A 22,125-nucleotide genomic window follows, 5' to 3' on the forward strand; every position below is an offset into this window, starting at 1 on the left:
GCAGGCCGGGATGTGCTGGGCTGTCACAAAGCGCCCATAAATAGGACGCTCCTTGCAAAGGCAGACTGTCCCGCAAACTGCGCCCGCCTGCTCTGTTCTTCCTGAGGCTCCAGCAACAGGTTCTTTCGGGGATGGTCAGGGACGGGGAGGCAGGAGCTGCCCTAGCAGGCCCAGGTGTTTGGTGGTCTCTGTGGGCCGTGCATGTCTGGGGCCTGAACAGCCCAGGGATTCATTCGAGGGTTGAAGCTGAGAGGGAGGATCTCATAAAGCCACCAAGCCCAGCGGGTGTCCCAGGGAGGTGGCCAGGGTCCAGCCCCTTGCATGTGCTTAGTGCAGGAGGCCTCCATAGACTGAGCACAGCTGAGGAAGGGGAGTGGGCAAATTTGGGGGGCTGCCAAGGCTCCCGAGAGTCCTCCACGAACTGGACCAGGCCCTGTATCCTGCTGAAGCTTGGCATAGGCAGAACAGGGAAGGGATGCTGGAGCTGCGGTGGGTAGCAGCTGCGGGTGGGGTGTAGGTAAGTGTGGGTGCCTTACAACCACTGTAGATGTGTGTGCAAGAGAGAGGCTGTCCTAGTGCAGTGGGTGGAATGCACTGTGTACAGTGAGCATGGGAGCTTGTGAGTGTGTGTGTGTGCGTGCATGTGCTGACTAGGGAACAATCCCATGTGCCTGTGTGTGTGGCTGTCATGAGGATCCTTCCGTGTGGCTCTGGCAGGGCCTGTGGTGTCACGGTCCCCATAGGGATGAAGAGGAACTGTCTGTGTCTGTCTCTTTAAGTGGCTGGTACACAGTAAGTGTTCCATAAGTGCACATGGAATGAATAACTGAACGTATGGGTACTGGTCTGGAGCAGGTGTCTGAGGACCTGGTCCCACATGCTTTCCCCAGACATCTGTCTGTCCATCTCCCACCAGTCTGGGGGGACCTGTTCATCTCATCACCCAGCATGGCACCGGGCACTGAGTAGCTGCTCCCAGAATCTTTGGTGAACAGAGTAAGGGGTGAACAGAGGACTGGGCCTGGAGTGTGGAGGTGGGAGAGATCTCTGAGAGGAGACCCAACAAAGCCCACCCTCTGACCAGGGTCTGGAGGTGGGGTGTCTGCACCCAGCTCTGGGTGGGTGTAGGGGGAGGACACAGGCTTTGGAGCCAAAATGGAGATTCTGATCCCACTGAGTTTTGCAGTCCTTGTGGCCTGTGGTGGGTGCTCAGAGGGTTTGTTGAATGACTGAATGACCCAATGTAGGTGAGTAATGACCACATCCCATAGACAGTAAGGTCTGTAGCTCATCCTCAGCTCTAACATCCTCAACACCTGATTTTACCCGGATGGACACGGTGACGCCCTTTTCCTTTGTTTGAAGCCAAACGTGTTGCTGAGATGGCGGAGCAGCACAGGGCTCCGGATCAGGCTGCAGCCGGCAAGAGCCATGGAGGCCTTGGGGGCAGCTATAAGGTACTGCCAGGGGCTCTGGGCCCAGGGCTGCTCCTGGGCCTCAGGGTCAACTCCTCGTCTGGGCAGGCCTCACAGAAAGGAGCAACAGCCCTTCCAAGCCAGCTGGGGCCCCGGGGGACACCTAACCCTCTGCTGAAAACTCCCTTCATGACTTTGCTGCATCTTCCCTCTCCTGTGTTCTGCTCTGCAAAGGGGAGCTGCTGACACACCCCCTGCCTGTCTCAATGGGGCTCCAAGGCCCCAGGGTGTCAGGAGACATGGTACTGGCTCTCCTGTCTGACCTCAGTCCAATAACCATCCCACCTTGACCTTCAACAACCCCATCCTGAAAATGGGAATTAGGCCCGCTCCCCTCAACCCCTGGAGCTGGTGTGCAAGCTCAGTGCTTGTGTCGTCAAATGAACCCTGGGGCTTTAATTTGAGATGGGGTCCAAGGCTGGGGTGATTAGGGAGATAATTGGGGGCAGAAGCATGTTTGAGGATTTGCTGGTGGCTTTAAAGAGAGTGGAGGAGAAGCAGAGAATCCTTCCCGGATCGGGGCCTGATCGCTTCCTCCTGTGGAGAACCCAGGGTTGGTCTAGTGACCTCTAAGGGCATTACCAAATTCCCAGGTGCAGCTGCTCACCGGGAAGGTGGATGCCACTGCCTGCCCTTCCTGGCTCCTGTTGGTATCTGTGGGCCTTGCCCATTCATACCACCGCAGGGGAGAAAAAAGCTGGCCGATTTATTGAATCCCAGTGCCTCTACTTAACTTGCTGCACAACCTGGGACAAGTGACTTACTCTTTCTGAGCCTTTTACAAAATGACTGGAGCAGATGTGCCCCCAGGGACTTTCTACAAAGACAGTTTGTGCCTCCAGGTGGGTGAAAGAGGCAAAATATTCCTCTGCCATTTGCAGCCCCTTCCTCTTTGGGCGTGGGGCAAGCAAACATACAACGAGGTTGCAAAGCAGTGTTTGGTTTGTCCTGCACTAGGTTTTGTAAACGGAGAAATTTCACATAAAGGGAAATTTATATTTCTGACTTCTGTTGAAAAGTTTAGAATTCCCTATTAGGCATATGTGGCTTCATTTCCCTGCAGTCTTTCCTTGGTTCAGTTCATTCTGTTGCGTTGGGGACTGGGTCCTGTCAGACGCGGAGTTGCAATCCCAGGTTTAACTGAGGTTCTTGTTGGAGTTCCCTCCGTGGCCACCAGGGGGCAAGTGCAAGCCTGCGGCGGTGCTGGCTCCAGGCTGCTGCCCAGCAGTCCCACACCGCAGGACTGTACCCCACGGGGCCTGGGGCTGGGGGTCCGACCCGGTGGGACCTCAGGACGCTGCCCTTCCAGGTGATCGTGTACGAAATGGAGAACTTCCAGGGCAAGCGGTGCGAGCTGTCTGCCGACTGCACCAACCTGACGGAGAGCCTGCTGGAGAAGGTGGGCTCCATCCAGGTGGAGTCCGGGCCGTGAGTATCTGGGCCCCAGGCCCTCCCCGCAGTCCTGAGCCCTCCTGGAGTCGGGACTTCCGGGCTCAAGCTCTGTGGGGCCTTGGGCAACTCCCTTGCCGTCTCTGGCCTCGGTTTTCCCATCTGGAAAATGAGGGCATTGAACTGTGATTCTCTTAGAATCCTTCTAGGTCTTGATTTCTGTGGTAAATGGCAGGGCACCGTGGAAGGGGGACAGAGGAAGATAAGCCAGCACCCAGCTCAGCACCTGATGAGTGGGATTTAATAATTATCATCTGAATAATAATTTTAACAGCTAAAATTTAAATGTATTGTATCACTGAATCTTCACAACTGCCCTAGGCATTCTTATCCCCATTTGACAGGTGAGGAAACTGAGGCCACAGTGGTGATGTGACGCGTGCATGTCCACACGGCAAGCAGATAGCCTGGCTGGCCTCTAACTCTTGCCTTCAAACTCCAGTGCCTACCAACTGGGTGGTCCTGGGCATGGGACTTCACCTCTGGGTCTCTGTTTTCTCATCTGTCAAGTGGGGACAATAATGGACTGTACTTCAGAGAGAGGCTCATGGAAATGGATGGGATGCTGCATATAAATAACCAGATAAGATCATTGTGAAGCAGAGGGAGTTGTCCCCTTTGTGCTAAGGGTTTTTCTGAGCACCCTATACAGAAGCTGTAATAAAATAGATTCTCAACACTACTTCCCAGGATGGTTTTCTGGCTCAGCGTCTGAGCTCTCAGTATGTTCTAGAAGGACCTTCAATAACAGGACCAGCGATCAGTAGCCAGGTTAGCAGTGGGGGTGCAAGGTCAAAGGTCAACAGCTAGGGGCCCTTCCCTCGCTTGACTTTGGTTCTCCCTCAGTGGCAGTGAACATGACCCCGGGCCTCCTTCTTCCTACAGGTGGCTGGCGTTCGATTGCAGGGCCTTCCGTGGGGAGCAGTTTGTCCTGGAGAAAGGGGATTACCCTCGCTGGGATGCCTGGTCCAACAGCCACCACAGTGACAGCCTCTTGTCCCTCCGGCCTCTGCACATTGTGAGTATGACTCCTGCCCACCTGAGTGAGCACCCTAGAAGCAGGACATGTCGGCAGGCAGCTGGTCAGGCAAGCTCATTTGACCAGCTGAGCTGAGGGCTTGGCTGCTGTGGATGCGGCCTGGAAAAAGCCCTCATCATTTCAGACCTAAGTAATTGTGTGAGACAAGAAGAAGCTGGCTCCCGCATGGTCACTGAGCTGGGGATGGGACTGGAATGCCAGGATTCACGGCTTGAATTAGCCGGCACAGCATTGGCATGTCCCTCTGTAACCCTATTAAAATTATGAGCCCCGTGGTCCAGTCTTAGATCCGTATTGTGGTCAGGGAAACGCAGAATCAGAAAGTAATTGCAACACAGCTCTGATTCTTCATTGGACTTTACAATGTCACCCTTCTCTCCCACACCCTTCACTCACTCACACTCAGTGGCTGCTTCAGCCCTTCTCATGGTCACAGTGACTGATGTTCCTTAGCTGGCAATGGGGCAGGAAGCTGGGAAGACCACATCAAGATCTGCTGCAGGAAAGAGGGATTGCTCCTGCCTTAATACATTTGATTTCCTTCTCTCCTTGTGCATCAGTTTCCCTAGCTGCTAAGTGATGGAGTTCAGTGATACTTGGAAGGCCTTCCTCTCAGTTTCACAGCTCCCTGGCTCCAAGATTCCTCAGGAGACCAGCTCTGGCTAGAGGAGCTTCCCAAGTCTGCTGTCCTCCTGCAGCAGGCTTGGGGTGGGGGGTATTTTGTGGTGACTTGATTCTTTCCTGCATCTTGAGCCTCCTTGACCCCTGTCCTGGGTGTGAAAGCAGTTGGTTCACTCCGTGATCTTGCCGCCAGGATGGTCCCGATCATAAGCTGCATCTGTTTGAGAACCCAGCTTTCAGTGGCCGCAAGATGGAGATAGTGGACGATGACGTGCCCAGCCTCTGGGCTCATGGCTTCCAGGACCGTGTGGCAAGCATCCGGGCCATCAATGGGACGTAAGAGACCCGACCCCCACTCTTGCCCCTGCCTGACCCCCTGATCACTCACACCTCCCACTCCAAACAGAATCTCTGTTCACTGTGATTCCCGCACAACTGACGTTTCCTGTCCCTCCAGGTCTGGAGGCCTCCATTCAAGTCAAGGCTGCTTCTGCACCACCCTTGCTCAGAGCCTCCCAAAGAGCCCACGTAATGCAAATGCCTAATTGCTTGCCCTCCCGTACCACTGGATTTCTAGGAAGCCTTGACTTACAGAAAGTTTTATCATTTTTTTTGTCAATCAAGTGAAATCTGTTCCCTCCACCTGTCCCCATCTAGGTCTTCATTCCTTTTCTGAGCATCCCTGGGCCCTTTAACTGACTCTCAGATTTTTTTTTTCCCTCTTGACTACCCTTGTCCTTCTTACAGGGGAAGAACTGACATAATGGTTCTTTGGGTGTGACATGAATGGTGCACAGGAGAGCAGACTCATCACCGCCCTCCTTCTAAGCTTAATATCTCTGTTTACACAATGTTAGGGTCACCTTCCCTTTGTTGGTGACTACATCTCATTGTGGGCTTGAGATCTGGGGTTAGACCTTGAAAGATGCCACTTCTCCCTGGTAATAATTTATTCAACAATTTTTTACTGAGCATCTACTATGTGCAGAGCAGGGGGTGGGGGGAGCATACAAGAATTACATAGCCTCTGTTCTCAAGAATGTCATAGTCTGATAGGGAGACAGACAAGGAAATGGGTGTTACAACTCATTCTGATCAGGATTGTGATGGGAACACACAGAAGCTCTGTGGATCCTGGGCAGGCACTTGACTCAGCCTGAGAGAGTCAGTGAACAGCTTTCTGGAGGAAGAGACATCTGAATTGAGATAAACTATGTGAGTGAAAGAGAGAGGCATACGGATGAGGCAAGGAAGAGTGTTCCAAGCAGAAGGAACAGCACGTGTAAAGGCTCAGAGACATGCAGGTTCAAGGAAAGTAGAATAAGAGGCTCGAGTATGGATATGAAGAAGGACTGTTGAGAGACAAAGCAAGAGACATTTAGTGAAGAATCTTGTGAGCAGAGAGCAGAGTTTAAATTCATCCTGAGGGCACTAGGGAGCCATGGAGGAATTTAGGCAGGTGGAGAGCATGGTCAGATGCTGGCTTTAAAAGGCTCTGGCAGGAGGTGGAGACTGGAGGCTGACCGTCCTCATCCCAGCCTTGGCATCCGGCAGGTGGGTTGGCTACGAGTTCCCTGGCTACCGTGGGCGCCAGTACGTGTTTGAGCGGGGCGAGTATCGCCACTGGAATGAATGGGATGCCAACCAGCCGAAGCTGCAGTCCGTGCGCCGGATCCGCGACCAGAAGTGGCACAAGCGGGGCTGCTTTCTCAGCAGCTGAAGGGCCCCCAGGCACCAGTGGCTCAGGCTGCCCTGGGAGACAACGAGGGCAGGAGGAGGGGGTCCAGGCCCCGGGTGGGAGCCTGCCTGTGCCCCCTTCCCCAGACTCTGCTCAATAAAGCCTGGGGCCGGTCCCCCATCTGCCATGTTTCTCTGCTGTTGCTCATTAAGGGGCCAGGCCTTGGGGGAGGCTGTGGGCAGGGAAGGCTGAAGGAGCCTCTGGGAGGGCTGTGCTTGTACTCTGGGCTCTAGGCCACACGGGCGTTCTGCCCTGACCTTAAGTCTGTCTGCCTGTGTCTCCTTCTATCTATCAGTCCATCCACCCACCCATCCATCCACCCAGGCATCCATCAGTTCATCCGTCCATCTATCCATCTATCCACCCAGCCACCCGTCCATCCTTCCTTCCCCCCACCCATCTTTCTGTCCATCCATCGTCCTGCCTTCCTCCCATCTGTCATTTCCCCTCCATCTCTCTGTCAGGCTCTGGTTTCATTCATTTGTTCAGCAAATGTCAGTCCCTATTCAAGACCTGAAGACACAGCAGTAAACAAATCAAAGTCCCATCCTCAGGGAGTCCACCCTCTGTGAGAGAGGCAGAAAAGAATTAAGTATATTTTGAATATAACATTAGGAGGTGATAAGTGCTAAGGACAGGGAAGTGGAGTATGTGGACAGGAGGGGACGCAAGGGCGGTCAGAGAACTCCACTCTGAGGCACTGCCATTGGCACTGAGACCCGAATGAACCATAAGACCCTTCCAGGCAGAGGAACAGCAGGGGTGAAGACCCTAGCAGGAGTGTGGCGGAGCAATGGAGGCCCAGAAAGGAGCCGGCAGGTCTGGGAAGGGTGTGGTGGGGGTGTAGGAGGGGGTGTCAGAGAGGGAGTGGGGTCGGTATGTGGGGCTCCACAGACTCAGAAGCTCTGGCTCTTCTCCGAAGGAGGTGGGGGCCCCGGAGAGTTAGAGCAGGTCAGACACCATCTCCTTAGGGCTAATAGGGTCGCTCGGGCTGTAGCACTGGGTATAGACTGTGGGGCCAAGTGGACATGGTTGGGAGGCCCCTACAGAGATCTGGGAGGGCCATGACAGTGTGGCCCCCCTGATATGCGCTGGTAATCCTGTCCCTCAGCCTGGACATCTTCTGCAGCCCCAGCTAGGGGACTGAGCCCCCATCCCACCTCCCACCACTGGCCACCATTGCTCTGAGCCTCACTGCCTTTGCCCCATGCAAAGGGGGTGCGGTGGCGGTACCAGGCATGAATGGGTCTCCTCTGGCCCCTGTGGGGAAGAGGAGGGGGTGTCCCACCTCACAGTCAGGTGACAGCCGGCCTCCCCATCCCACCCGGACGAGCCATCCTGTGTGTTTCCCTGACTCTGTTCCCCTGTCATGCTCAGAACCCGTCCCAGCATGGCTGACACAGCTGGTGTGTGGGAGGCCTGTGGGGGCCTCAGGAAGGCATTGAAAAGAACACAGCAATTTTCAGTTACTTCAACCTGCATATTAAAAAAAAAAATACATACGGTTGAGAAATCACCTTGAATTATTTTTACTTTGTTGTGGAGGTGAGAGCTGGGTGGGGCCTCAGGCTCAGGGTGGGGGTAAGGGACACCCAGCAACGAGGCTGACAAAAGGCAGGGTTGACTCCCCCGACATGGGGTCCGCAGTGCCCCCCAACTCCCCACCCCCTCCTCCCTTGCACAGGGAAGCTGTTATGTTTTATAAATCAGTCCTTGCTGAATGCCAGGCCCACCGCTAGGACTTCTTAGACTTCACCTCATTGAATCCTAAGAATAACCCTAGAAGGTAGGCACGGTTATTTACCCTATTTAACAGATGGGGAGACTGAGGCTCAGAGATGTGGCATCACCTTCCCAGGGCTGCACATCTAAGAAGAGGCAGAGCTGAGGGTTGAACCTGGGGTCCTGGCTCTAGAACCGGGGGTCCTGAGCCCCCCGCACTCTGATGTATCCATCAGGGCAAGAAACAAGTCGAAATGAGCAGCAGCCAGAGTAACAGCCACTGTGGTCCCACCCCTGTGTGTGCCAGCCCACACTGGGGGCTTTACAGCACCAGCATCATCTCTGATCTGTGGACAGATGATCACGATCCCCACCCGCAGAGAGAGAAGCAGGCCCAGGGCACTGAAGTAAACTACCCCAAGTGCCACACTTTTAAGTGGTGGTACCAGGACTCAAGTTCGGGTCCATCTCCAAGGCTCCTTTCTCCCCACCTACCTGCCCTTGAGGCTGTGATTGGCTAAACTAAAGCCTCTTGTGCAGCAGCAGCAGCTACTGGCTGGGGCACTAGCTACCAATTATTAAGCACCTACTGTGTGCGAGGTGTTGGGCTGGAGGCTGTCCCTGCCTGGTCTCAGAGCCAAGAGGGCCACGACTGGCTCCTGAGCAACAGGGTCAGGAGAATGCTTGCAAGGAGGCCAGCTCAGTGCTGGGTCCATGTGCCCAGACTGTTCTGGGGTCTGGAGCCGGGCTGACTGAGCCGGGGCTCAGCCGGACGCCCAGATCCAGGGCGGACCCAGGAGGTCACTGAGATCCGGCTCTGTCCCAAACCTCAAACGTGTCACAGCTGTGCACGTCAGGGTGCGCTTGCTCTCTGTAAGCACTCCTCTGCATTCTCCCAGTCAGTCCTCCTCATGGCCCAGGAAGCTCAGAGAGGGAAAGCTGACTGCTGGGGTCACACAGCCAGGAAGGGGCAGAGCTGGGATTTGACGTCAGACCTAACTCTAAAAGGATGCTTTTAGCTGCATCTAGACTCAAATCCTAGCTTCTGCAGGGACATAGCCTGAGAGGGACAGGGAGTGAGACTAGCCTTCAGTCACAGCAGGGACAGGGGTAGGGCCGGGAAATCACTTAACCTGTTTACTTGGCAGGCAGTGTAGCCAAACGGTTAGAGGCAGTATAGTCAAAGGATCAGAGGCAGTGTGGCTGATCTGGGCCCCTGCCCCGCACCACCTGGCTTCCCTCCTAGGCCCCAGCACCCACCTGCGAGGACCCCTTCCAGCTGCCAGCGCCTGTGTGCCTCTGTGCTTGGGGGCGGCTGGAATTCTGGGGAATTAACACCTGCCAGGAGCAGGCGTTAACTACGTGTTATTACATAATTACATGTTACATGTTATTACACATTTCATTACTTTTTTATAGTTAGGATATTTTGTTATTGATTTATTCTGAAAGCATGTATGTGGTTGGGTTATAGTATTAATTTTGCTTCAAGAAAGAGAAGGGAGTGTCACAAAATAATCGTCATGAGAAGGGAATGGTGACTCCGATAGAGCCGGGAGCTCCTCACCTTGATGATCTCTGAGGCTCTTCTGCTTTGGCTCCTTTGTATCTAAGGACAAAACTTCATCCTTAGACAAGATCTACCTGTTTTGTAGCAAGAAGGTGAGGCAGAGCGGAGGGTCCAAGCCCTCTCTCTCCATGTATAAGTCAGGCCATGCTGGGTAACAAGCAGTGCACAAGTCCTGGTAGTTAATAACACCCACAGTTTATTTCTCACTCATGCCACATGTCTAGTGCTCGTCGAATGCTGTTCTTCTTCACAGAGTCACTCACGGGCCAGGCTGATGGAGGTTCTCTCATCTTACAACACTGCGTCTCAGTGCGATAGAAGACGAAGCGGTGGGAAGTCTGGCACCTGCAATAAAATGATTACTCCTGGAAATTGTATCTGGCACGTCTGTTCAGAAGCCACTGGCCAGATCACGTGACCTCACCTAATTTCAAGAAGACCTGGTGGTACCTGCCTTCCCCTCCCTGCTCACTTCCTTCCCCTCTCCCTGCTGGTGTTTCCTGAGATCACTTCTCAAACTACCTGCACTTGAACCCTGGTCTTAGGGTCTGCTTCTGGTAAAGCCCAAACGGAGATACCTTCACTCATTTCTTTGTCTCTTATTCATTAACTCATTCAGCCAGTCAACAAATATTTTCTAAGCACCTCCATGTGTTGGGCTCCATGCAGGCATAGGGGGCTGTGGACATGACCTGGCCCAGCTCTCACTGAGCTCATTGCCTGGAGGAGAAAATGACCAATGGCCCAGCACACACCAAAGGCCCCTCAGATCCACCTTCAGAGGGGGCATGGCCGTGCTGACACCTTGTCTTTGGACTTCTAGCCTCCAGAAGTCTGAAACAATACATTTCTGGGGGGCTTTTTTTGGACATGATTTTTATTGTCCTATGTAACATAAAATGTACCGTATTAACCGTTTTCCAGTGTGCAATTCAGTGCATTAAGCACATTCACATTTTATGCAGCCATCACCACCATCCGTCTCCAGACCTTTCATCATTTTCCCAAACAGAAACTCTGCACCCATTAAAATCTGCTTCCTGTTCCCCGTTCCCCAGCCCCCGAAGCCCACTATCCTCCTTTCTGTCGCTATGAACTTGACTCCTCTAGTACCTCATTGAAGCGGAATCATACGGCACTTGTCCTTCTGTGACAGGCTGTTGTCACTAGGCAGAGTGTCTTCAGGGTCCTCCGTGCTGCCGCGTGGGTCAGAATTCCCTTCCTTCTCAGGCTGAATGATGTTCCACTTTATGGATATAACACAGTTGGTTTGTGCATTCACCTGTCAGTGAACACGGGTGGCTTCCACCTTCCAGCTGTTGTGAATAATTCTGCTTTGAACATGGCTGTACAAATATGTGTTCCAGTCTCTGCTTTCAGTTCTTTCGGGTGTATACCCAGAAGTGGAGCTGCTGGATAATACGCCAGTTCTACTAGGAATTTTTTTGAGGAACTGCCATTATGTTTTCCACAGAGGCTGCACCACTTTGCATCCCAAATTTCTGCTGGTTTAGGCCACTCAGTTTTGGCCTTTTGTTCTGGTAAAGGTCCTTTGGTGCTTGGAAACTCATACAAGCACCTACTGTGTGTCAGGTACTGGGCTCTGCAGATAGAATGGTGAACAGGAGGATGATGGCTCTGCCCTCATGCTGCTGCTCATGTTCTCATTGCAAAGAAGTGAAAGAATGAATGACATAATGACGGGTGGTGAGAAGTGCCACAGAGAGAAGCAGCTAGGGAGTTGGTGTGCATGCGTGTGTGCATGCATGTGTGTGTGTGTGTGTGTGTTGGGAGCAGGGATGGCTGGGGAGAGCAATCTCCTAGTTCCAGCCTCAGCTCTGTCCCTGTCTCCTGTCTGATTTTGTTTTCAGTCAAGACACAGACTGGCTGCAAGGATCTGAGCAGTTTCTCCAAACCTCAGGGGCCTGGGGTCCTACGAGCATCCCGATTAAGAATGGCAGGTGCTGGGACAGCCAAAGGCCTTCAGGGTGAAGTTCACTCCCCTCAGCCCTGCACGGTCACCTTGCAGTCACCTTGGCCACCTGGCCCAGGTCCTGCCCCATTGCATGACACACGTTACCTACATTAACCTCTTTTCAGTCCAATAAATACCATGCCAGCCCCTTTCGTGTAGCACATGGCCCCTATCTGTTTGGAATTCTCCTTCCAACCCAGTTTCCCAGGCTAAATCCTCCCCATCTCTGAGCACTCTTCCTCTTCCTGGGAGCCTTCCTGGATGTCCCAGGCGGAGCAGGTCCCCTTCCCGACGCTACCCCCTAGAACAGAGTTTGGCACCAAGTAGGTGCCTGATAAATATTTGTTGAATGAATGAATGGATGGGTGGATGGACAGATGCCAGACCCTTCTTTACTTGTTTTCTCCCAGGGCCACTGAGATTTGTCTCTCTCTGCCTTCCCCCAGGGCCCAACTGACCAGTGAACCCAACATGCCCCTGGGCCTGGCAGCAGGATGGCTGATGCATGCAAATCGGGCATCTCCTTGCCCAGCCGCCTGACCACCCTGGCATGACTGAATCTGAAAGCTCATGACATTATTGTGCAGAGACACAATGTCTGTGGGCATTTGCTGACCTGGACTTTGGTGCAGGCTTAATCCAGCATTCTCGCCCTGCTTTCTGAGGGGTCATCCATCTTGGCACCTGCACTCTTGGGGAAGGTATAAATGCCACCTCCAGCCAGCCAGGCTTCACGGGCACTCTCGGGGGCTGGTGTCACTGGTAAGGATGTCTCTTTCACTTGCCTTGCCTTTTTCTTTCATCCTCATCCTTGATGGAAAGTACAGGAGACCTGGGTTCAAATCCAGGTGCCACCACTTTCTGGCAAGGTGACTTTGGGCTAAACTTTAATGTTCTAAGCCTCAGTGTCCTTTTCTGTTAAATGGGAGAGAGGTCATAAAATCTTTGTTGTGGGGCTCAGAAATCATGTAGGTGAGTGGTCCAGCACAGTGCCTGGCACATAGTGTGTACTCAGACAATGCTCTTTATTAACAACATTTAACAGTTCATCAGCATCTTGTTTTGCTAGTGACTGGGGAGGAGACTGAGGATTTGTAAGTGAAAGGAATCAAACCAGTGAACGTTCAGCATGGTTCCTAAGGTGGTGAGTCCATGTCTCCACATCCACAAACATTCTCAGGTCCCCACTATCTGTGCATGCTAGGAAGCAGCCGCCAGTTTCTGGGAGCTCCTAGAAGCCGGAGATTTCAGAGCCACTAAAGTTTGGTGCAAACGATGCTAATAATGCTGTAACTGCTGGAGCACTGAGTGTGTCCCAGGACAGCTGTCAAGTGCTTGCAGTTTTTTGCATTATATAATTGGATCCTCACAACCTGTTCATAGATAATATTAGGCACCATTACTGCCCCCACTTTGCAGAGTGGGAAACTGAGGTCCGGAGAAGACGACCTGCCACGGGCCTTGATGTGGGTGAGTGGTGGAGCCGGCACCTGAGCTGAGTCAGTTGCACTTAATCTTCTGTCTGAGGACGCTGATGACCGGCGGCTGTACTGGTGGGGCCCCCGGCACTGTGGTAGGCCCAGGGTTTTGGTTTCTTAGGGCCAAGGGCAGGTTTGGCTCCCAAGATGCTAATTTGAATTCCTGGCGGACGTCCTGGCCTGGCCCTTAGTGTGGAAGGGGCTTCTGGAAGCTCTCGCTTATCTCTGGCGAAGGAGGTCAGGTTCCCCCTCTTCACCGGGAGAACACAGACCGGGTTCACAGCCCCACCTGTGAGAAGAACAGACTGACAATTTTCCAGACTTTTCCAATGTCCTCATCTGCTGTGGATTTTTCCCTGCCGCTGCCTCTTCCAGTGCCTGGACTTCCACCATCACAGTCACTCCTTAGTGTTTGTGGCATGAGTTCCCTGACAGACATGTGCACTGATGGTGGGGGGTGGGAGTGGGAATAAGACAAACGGTGGAGGGGTGCATTCTGGGTAGTGGGTGGGATGGGGGCCCAAGGAGGAAGGTGGGGGTAGGGCAGGGCGTCCGGGGGATTTTGTGGGAGCAAAGTGGAAGCCACACCTAATCAAGCATGGCCAGGACATGGAGTTTGCTTACCCACATTGTTTTCTTTTAGTCAAGAAATGTCTGCATAATTTCAAAGGGTCTGCATTCAGCAAAGCAACGACTGTTTGGAGCTGAGGGACAGGGACCCGCCTGGGACCCACCTGAGTCCTAGTTTATCACCACTTTCTTAGGAGCCCTCATTTTCCCCTCCAGACCTGGCCCGGACCCAAAGAAGAGATGCCGAGGATAGACCGCGAGGCAGCTGCTTGCTGCCCTCAGCCCTCCAGGACAGCAGGAACCAGGGAGACCAAGCCAGGGTCTAGGGCTGGCGTGGAGCGGCCCCGAGGTGCCCCGGGTGAGAAAGCCGAGGGCCAGAGGGCCTCACTGCCGCTCCCCCATGTCTTCCAGGTCGCTGCTGCGCGGGACAGCCCACCATGGCCTCAGACCACCAGACCCAAGCGGGCAAGCCGCAGCCCCTCAACCCCAAGGTGGGTGCCACAGGCGGGGGCGGGCAGACCCAGTTTCCCCCCGAGGCTCCGTCTTCTCTGTAAAGTGCAGTTGGCACCTGTCTTCCCGGGGCTCCCCGTCTCTGCCTCTGCCATTCTCTGGGCCTCAGTCTCCCCCATTAGCACACTGGTGGCTGATTTTGAAGACCCCTCCCTGGCCCATGGCTGGCATGTCATGATTCCCAGCACCAGCTTTGGCTCCAGAGACTTAAATATCTGTGCCTTCCTACACCTCCATACATACTTCATTGTGTGTCCCCAAAGCTGGGGTGGACCCTCCATCCAGTCTGAGACGGGGTTTGTGACCGAAGGAAAGCATGGGATTGCTGACTCCACACCTGCTGTGTGCCCCAGGCCAGTCCCTTGACCTCTCTGAGTCTCAGTTCCCTCCTTCATAAAATGGAGAGAATCAGATTCATGCACAGGATGGTTGTAAAGAGGCAAAGACAACAGCCCTACCTCCTGGCCCGTGACTGTCCCCCTAATGCCAGTTAACCGTTCCTCCCTTCCTCTCCCATCTCCCCACCCTCCTAAGGGAGGTGGGATCCTATCCCAGTGTTGGTGGCTTGTCACACCCCCCAGTCCTCCCCCAAACCTCTACCAGCAACCGTCTACCTGGCTGCCTCTGCCTGGTGCCCTCCTGTTGTTGGGGGCTGGGGCATGGAATCCTTTACTGGAACTACCCCTTTAATGGCAGGGGGTACTCTCCAGCCAAGGGAAGCTTGAGCTAATGCAGCCCCTCTCCCCATTCTGTCCCTTAAGGGCTTATTTTTTAAAGGACAGACAGAAGTAAAGAAACAAATAAATATATAACTTCAAGGAGTAAGAAGTGTTTCGAAGAAACATAAAGTAGGGTGAGGGCTTCTTGAGAGTCAGGTGGAGGAGAAATGCCCGGGTCGGCTCAGGTGGTGAGGGAGGCCCCGCTGAGGAGGCCCCGCGGGGGCAGAGACTGAGGCCAGGTGAGAGAGCAGCCGTGTGGAGGCTGGGGCAGGGGTGCAGGAGCTTCCCAGGCAGAGGACACACACACAGGGAGTACAAGCCCAGAGGTGGGCCCAAGCTGGGTGAACCTGAGGAACAATGAAAAGCCAGTGATGTGGTTTAGAGCAGTACCACCCAAGAGACGGACAACATGGGCCACGTACGTGGTCGAACATGTCCTAGTAGCCCTGTTACAAAAGTAAAATGAAACAGGGGGAATTAATTTTCATATTGCATTTTATTGAACTTGACATATTCAAATGTACAATCAATACAAAAAAGAGGAGGGAGCCATTTTACATTCTTTCTTTCAAACTACATTTTCAAAATTGATGCATAATTTGTATTTCTAGCACATCTTAATTTGGACTAGTTGGGTATGTTCGAAAGACACATTGCTAATGGCTGCTATATTGGACAGTTCGGGTTTCAAGGATTAGGTAATGTATAAATTTTAGTATAAAAATTATTTTATAATGACAACAATAATAATAATACAGAGTGCTAGGGCTCTCTGAGGCCTTTCAACTGTATGGAGAGGCTGGCCACCCTCAGCCTCCTCACCCCTGTAAACCCTTGTCTCCAGGCCAGGGTAATAATAAACTAGACCCTAACTCCATGTTCTTGATTTTTTTCAACAACCCTGTGAAATAGGCATGATTACCCATTTTACAGATGCTGAGGCTCAGAGCAATCAAGTGGCTTCCTACAGTTGCACAACTGGATGCAACAGAGGTGACATCAGAGCCCGTGTCTCCTGACCCATTTGTGGTCCAGTCAGTGGCTACACAGGCTGAATTGAGCCCATGGAATTTGTCTCCCTGGTTTCCCCGGCTTTATCCGGCTAATCCCCAGCCTGGGAGAGAGGCATGTTTACTCAGCCAGTGCTGACCATGTGGATTGTTCAGCTGCCCCTCCTGTGAGCCCGCCTCTTTGTCCAGAGGCAAATCCTTGAGGAAGTGCGGCTGGAAAATCTCTGCTCCCGAATGCTGTCCGAAATCATGAAAGGTGCAGCTGGCCTCCTCGTTAGCGCTAGGCCATGAGGCCTTGGGTGGAGAGCTTCCATTTCCCTGACGAGGATCCTGCCAGCCCCCTTCCCTGGCCTCAGGAGAGGACTAGTAAGGCAAAGGGAGTAAAGTCCCCTTAAGAATTATCCCAGGGTTTGTCAGAGGGAGACATGCAAAGCCTATGGGGATTTAAAAAAAATGGCACAGGTATGTGTAGTTTTATGGGTGAAATGGGCTGGGGGTGGTATATGTGGTGGTACTGGCCTGTTCTAATAGGAGCAGGAAAAACTCAAGCTCAAGCAGTCTGGTCTAGAATCTTGCTACACATAATGTGAGGTACCAGCCTCACCTGGCAGTTTGTTAAAAATGCAGAATCTGAGGCTGCAGCCCAGACCTGCTACCTCAGAAGCACATTTTACCAAGATCCCAGGTGCTTTGAGTGTGTGTTGGAGTTTGCAAAGTGCTTGGACTCCTATTTCAGCTCCGCCACTTACCCATTCTGGATCGGCTCCTTAGGTAATACAAATATGCCTCACACACAGAGAAAGGATTATGCGCTGAGCATTATGCTTCTAGGAATCCTTCCCACAAGCCCACAATGGAGGTTCTGTCTTGATTTCCCACTTTACAGATGGGGACACTGAGGCGAAACAGAGCTCAAAGTCTCACAGCTGGTAACTGGCAGAACCGGACTGTCTGACCTTATGTTTGACGGGTGACGCCCAAGGGTGGAGCTCTTGAGCATCCTTCAAGGATGTCTGAGTCCACTCCCCCCTCCCGCTGCCCTGTACTCATGCCTCCCCGTCATGACAGGGTCTGACTCCCTCCTCCTGTTGCAGATCGTCATCTTTGAGCAGGAGAACTTCCAGGGCCACTCTCACGAACTCAGCGGGCCCTGCCCCAACCTGAAGGAGACCGGCATGCAGAAGGCCGGCTCCATCCTGGTGCAGGCTGGACCGTACGTACCTGGGTGGCCTCGCCTGGTCTGGAGTCGTAGAGCGAGAGGGACTGGCCCTCACTGGGCCCCTAGACTGTGTCAAGGTTCTTAGAGAATATTTTGCAGAACACAATGACCCTACTCAATTCAGAGTCCGTGGATGGGGAGAACACAGCCAAAGGAATGGCTCTGCTGGGCCTCGCATGCCTGATGCGCTCAGGATATGTGGGGTGTCTGAGAACACACCTTAAAAGTTCTGACCATTTAAGCACCATATGTGATTCTCAGTTGTTTTTTTGTAGTATTTGGACGTAAGAATTCTCAAATGGATTTCACACTCTTCTGCTTTCTTTAAAAAAATATAACTTTTGATATTTGGTTAATTATTATTAATTGATTAAAATTAAGAAGAAATGGTTTAAGGACAGAAAACCATATGACTCTAATTTTACCATTCAGAAGTAACCATTGTTAATATTTTGATAAATCTAGATTTCTATCTCTCTATATTGACTACATTTCACCAAAATCCGATCATGCTGTACTATAATTTGTTTTGAACATTTTACAAGATATTGGGAATTCTCTCCATGTCATTAAATAGCATCTTATATTGGTGTTTTTCACTGAATTTTTTGGAGGTAAATCTGCCTGAGAATCACAGAAGGGGGATGCTTTGGAACGCAGATTCTTGGGCCCCACCCCAGTCCCATTAAATCAAGCTTTGACCTAAAACTTATGAATCTGCATTTAACAAACTCACCTGGTAATATTTCTACCCAGTTAAGTTTGGGAACCTGTGTCCCATCTCCTTATTTTGCTTGGCTTTGTAACAATCTATTATGGGATATGCCATCATTTTCTTACCCAGGCCACGGCTATCGGTTGTCTAAGTGGTTTCAATTATTTGATATCATGAAAGACACCGTGATGAACATCCTTATTCACATATCTCAGCTCTTGACGACTGTTACCTAAGGACACATTGCCTGAAGCAGAATTGCTGGATCAAGAGTGTATTCTCTTGGAAAAGCAACAAGAAATGTGATCCTTCCTTCCAGCAAGGGCTTAGACTATTGTTCTGCACAGCCATGATCGTGCCATGCGGAAACATTTGCCCTTGCAATGCACGGCCCCGAATGCGAGCAGCTTTGAAGGATGTGCCTTCCATTTCCTATTTTCCACTTTTCTCTATTAGCCATGCTCCACTGGAAGGTAATTCTTCCCTATAAGGTAGTATTTCTCTTCTACTGTGGGTCTGAAGGGCTGTTAGAATTTTGCATGAAGTATGAGTCAGGAGACCACCATCAGAACAAAAGAGGAAATAGATCTAAAGATAAGTAAGGCCTGGTGTGAATGCAGTGCATGAGCTTCAGCTGGGGTGGTGCTCTGGCGTCCATTCTCACTGGTAAAGCTGATTGGGTGCATGTTTTCTCAACTCCACACTCAGGGATTTCACACTGACAGCCTGGTGGGAGTATTTACATCATGGAAATTGGCAGATGCTACAATCAGGGTTTTGGTTTTAGTTTTAGTTTTCAAGAGCTGCCTGTTAATTTACCAGCATTCTGCTGGCCCAGTAGTGCATGGGCTCTGCATATCTGTTTTTGTTGCCAGGCAAACTTTTGGGTTTCCTTCTTATTTCCTGATTGTGTTCCAGGTGTCTGAAGGCAGCTTAGCGCTGAGTTCTGGAAAACTGAGATGATCCTGCTCTTGGGTTTGCTGTGCTGGGACTTAGATGGGGCTATGACTTGATGGTTTGCTGGGCAAGTGTGAGCCCCGGGGCCTCGGCAAGTAGCCAGGGGCCTGCCAGAAGCAGCTGGGGATGGGCCTGACATGCCCTTTCTCTGTCTCCGCTGCAGCTGGGTGGGCTACGAACAAGCCAACTGCAAGGGTGAGCAGTTTGTGTTTGAGAAGGGGGAGTACCCCCGCTGGGACTCATGGACCAGCAGTCGGAGGACGGACTCCCTCAGCTCCCTGAGACCCATCAAAGTGGTGAGCTCCTGCCCCTTGGTCGCTCTCCCTCCCTCTGTCACCTTAGAGCCAGGGGTCCCGGGCCAGGAGGGAGTCTTCACCTCCAGCACCGTGCCTCTTCTAATTGGCGGGGGACTTCCTGGCTGTGTGACCTACTACTAGGTGCTTCACTGCCCTGAGCTTTAGTTTCCTCATCTGTAAAATGGAGATATTAGGTTCTACTGTCCTGAGATTCCACCACACTTATCCTGAGGGTTGCCACCTTGCACAATACCAGGGAACTCCTTTTACAAGACTTCAAAATGCTCCCGGGGGTGCTGTTCGCATTCTATTCTATGTGGATAGTATTTTCCAGGGTCCTGCAACTCCCGTTACCGGGCAACTGCTCAATAAACAGTAGCCATCATAAATATTAAAAGAAATTCTGGGGTTGGATGTGGACGAAAAGGGGGTTTAGTTCTTATAACTCATGCCAGTGAGACTGTTCGGTGCTTCTCTGATTCTTACTAGAGTGTGAACTCTCGGGGAGGTCACAGGTCCCAGCAATGCTCAGTTACACTCCCAAACCTCCCCACCGCAGTCTAGTTCTCCCCAGAGCTTGATGGAAGATTGGAGAACATTGGACTTAGCATCTCACAGACCTGGATCCCTACATTGGCTCTGGCACTCCCAGCGGTGTGACTTTGTGCAAGCTGCTATACGTCTCTGAGTTTCAGTTTTCTTACCTGCCATGTGGCATAAAAGTAGTTTAAAGGATTAAAGGGGATAAGTAAGAAAAATATCACAGGAACGGAAGGATGGGAAGCGATGTGGAGATGAAGGAAAGCGAAAATACCAAGTGCCTACTCGAGGGACCATCAGCCTCTGTCTCCATGTGTGCGTATAGATCGTGGCTGCTGTTTCTTAAAAAAGGGAGTTGAGGCTGTGGGTGGGAAAATGACATTTCAGAATCAAATATTCCCCAAAGGACAGAATCTGGAGTGTCTGCTACATGAAAATGATCCAGCAGGATCTCTACGAATGGCCACAGTTCAAACAGCAGTCGGGGGGACACTGGGCAGGGTGAAGGAGGGGTGTGCTGATCCCAGCCCCAGGGCATGTGGATGGGTGAGAAGTCCGCCCCGGGCGCCTCTCCCACACTCACTCTCCCCCACGCCCTGTCAACAGGACAGCCAAGAGCACAAGATTGTCCTCTATGAAAACCCCAACTTTACGGGGAAGAAGATGGAGATCATTGATGACGACGTGCCCAGTTTCCACGCCCACGGCTACCAGGAGAAGGTGTCGTCCGTGCGAGTGCAGAGCGGCACGTGAGTACAGCTCCAGCCCAGGCTCGCCCTGCCCAGGGACCCAGGCCCGGAGTCCTAAATCCTGCTTTGCCCTAAACTCTAGTGGGTACACTCCTGACCTCAGTCTCCTTCTGGAAAGTGAGCATGGGGACCATCAGCCCATGTGTGGCTTTCAGCCCCCAGAGTTGGGTCCAGACCTGCCTTTTGGGTAATACCAAAAACCTCTGGAGGAGAGACACCTTGGCCTTAACCTCAGCCCCAAAGGGCAGGACAGGAAATGTTGGTGGGAGGCCAGGGGTAGGATGAGGCAGAGGCAGGGCTAGTGGAAATATGGGAATGAGCCGAGTCGTCTTAGCAGAGCTGGGAGGGAAAGGAAGTCCCGCCCACGGGGCTCTTTTATTATGAGAGTTCCTGGGTTTGGACACAGGAAGTGCCATATTCCACCAAATTAAATTTCTTTGGCACAGAGGCCTTGGCCATCAGCATTGGGGAATTTCTCATTGTGGGAAGTATAGGTTTCATGGTGGTCCAGAGATGGGCTGCTGGAAGTGGTGTGCTGGAACCAGCTTGCACCAGTTTGCAGGAGACAACTCTTAAATTTTCAGAATTTCTGTGAGCTGGTTGCTGAATCATTGGTAGCCTGAAATTAGCCATAGTTGGAGTATTTACAGCACAAAAATTGGAAAACACTACAAATCAAGACCATTTTTTTCCTCATGGCAGTGAGTTTACCAACCTCTACTGGCTTTCTGGGGTTTACCAAACTCCTAAAATAGTGTGCAAAGTTCTGTGTTCGTATTCCTCTTCACTTATTCATTCATTCACTGATTCAGTTTGTTGAGTGCAACCACACGTCAGGCACTGTGTTAGGTGCTTAGTGTATCAAGGTAGATGAAAGAGACCTGGCTTCTGCCTTGTGTAGCTAACAGTCTAGTTGGGGGCCACAGTTGATACTTTAAGAATCCACACAAATCTAGATGCTTTCCCTGAGGGAGGGGCTCTTGATCTGAGATCTCAAGAAAGAATAGGAATTGCAGGGATTAACAGAAAAGGAAGGGCATTCCAGACAGTGAGAACAGCATGTGCAAAGGCCCTGTGGTGGGAGGAACCTGGTAAGTCTGAGAGGCTCTACAAAGCCTAGAGTGGCTGGTGCCCAGAAACTGGGGCATAATACTGAGGAGGACAGCTGGAGGTGGGCACAGGGTCTGGCCAGGCTCCACCCTTCCTAATGGTGTAAGGATGCCCTCTCTCTCTCTCTTTTTATTTGCTTCTCTTACTGGCTCCCCATGTCCCCTCCCTCTGCCTCTGACCCTGCAGGTGGGTCGGCTACCAGTACCCTGGTTACCGCGGGCTGCAGTACCTTCTGGAGAAGGGAGACTACAAGGACAGTGGGGACTTTGGGGCTCCCCATCCCCAGGTGCAGTCTGTGCGCCGCATCCGTGACATGCAGTGGCACCAGCGGGGCGCCTTCCACCCCACCAACTAGTGCCCCCAATCTCCCCCATCCCAGGGGCCTGGTCTGCTGCCCAGGATCACCTCAGACTTCCCAGTGAGTGAATAAAGTGTGCCTTGCAACTTGTCAGCTGCAGCATGTTTTATGCCCAGTGGGAGCTGGGGTACTTGTGTGTGTGTGTGTGAGAAAGAGAGAGAAACAGAGAAAAAAACAGAGAACCGGAATGTGTCTGGGCAAGGGGCCCTCACAGAGTCTTATAGCTCTGCAGCCACTTAGCTGTGTGACCACAGGCATGTTGTGTAACCTCTCTGAGCCTGTTTCTTCCCCTGCATTACAATGCT

General features: G+C 52.1%; 2 protein-coding genes across 2 annotated transcripts; both read left to right on the top strand.

The window, feature by feature from the left end:
* CRYBB3 (crystallin beta B3) lies at positions 1–6,447 on the top strand. Its single transcript, XM_017641618.3, has 6 exons — positions 1–119; positions 1,366–1,457; positions 2,785–2,903; positions 3,810–3,942; positions 4,778–4,920; positions 6,139–6,447. The coding sequence occupies exons 2-6, from the start codon at positions 1,383–1,385 to the stop codon at positions 6,302–6,304; spliced, it is 636 nt and encodes a 211-aa protein (XP_017497107.1). The 5' UTR covers positions 1–119; positions 1,366–1,382; the 3' UTR covers positions 6,305–6,447.
* Positions 6,448–12,247: 5,800 nt separating this feature from the next.
* On the top strand, positions 12,248–21,910 carry CRYBB2 (crystallin beta B2). The gene is made up of 6 exons (XM_017641619.3): positions 12,248–12,351; positions 14,049–14,128; positions 16,971–17,089; positions 18,931–19,063; positions 20,210–20,352; positions 21,649–21,910. Exons 1-6 carry the CDS (start codon positions 12,297–12,299, stop codon positions 21,815–21,817), a joined length of 699 nt encoding a protein of 232 aa, XP_017497108.2. The 5' UTR covers positions 12,248–12,296; the 3' UTR covers positions 21,818–21,910.
* The last annotated feature ends 215 nt before the right edge of the window (positions 21,911–22,125 follow it).

The sequence above is a fragment of the Manis javanica genome, chromosome 15 (assembly GCF_040802235.1).
Source record: "Manis javanica isolate MJ-LG chromosome 15, MJ_LKY, whole genome shotgun sequence".
In the NCBI taxonomy this organism is placed as follows: Eukaryota; Metazoa; Chordata; class Mammalia; order Pholidota; family Manidae; genus Manis; species Manis javanica.

Bases quoted from the DNA above. Each gene is read 5' to 3' on its own strand.
- CRYBB3 (XM_017641618.3), top strand. From the start codon at position 1,383: ATGGCGGAGCAGCACAGGGCTCCGGATCAGGCTGCAGCCGGCAAGAGC. The intron at 3,943-4,777 runs GTGAGTATGACT...TCTTGCCGCCAG, and splicing joins CCCTCCGGCCTCTGCACATT to GATGGTCCCGATCATAAGCT. The intron at 4,921-6,138 runs GTAAGAGACCCG...GGCATCCGGCAG, and splicing joins ATCCGGGCCATCAATGGGAC to GTGGGTTGGCTACGAGTTCC.
- CRYBB2 (XM_017641619.3), top strand. From the start codon at position 12,297: ATGCCACCTCCAGCCAGCCAGGCTTCACGGGCACTCTCGGGGGCTGGT. The intron at 14,129-16,970 runs GTGGGTGCCACA...CTCCTGTTGCAG, and splicing joins CGCAGCCCCTCAACCCCAAG to ATCGTCATCTTTGAGCAGGA. The intron at 19,064-20,209 runs GTGAGCTCCTGC...CCCTGTCAACAG, and splicing joins CCCTGAGACCCATCAAAGTG to GACAGCCAAGAGCACAAGAT.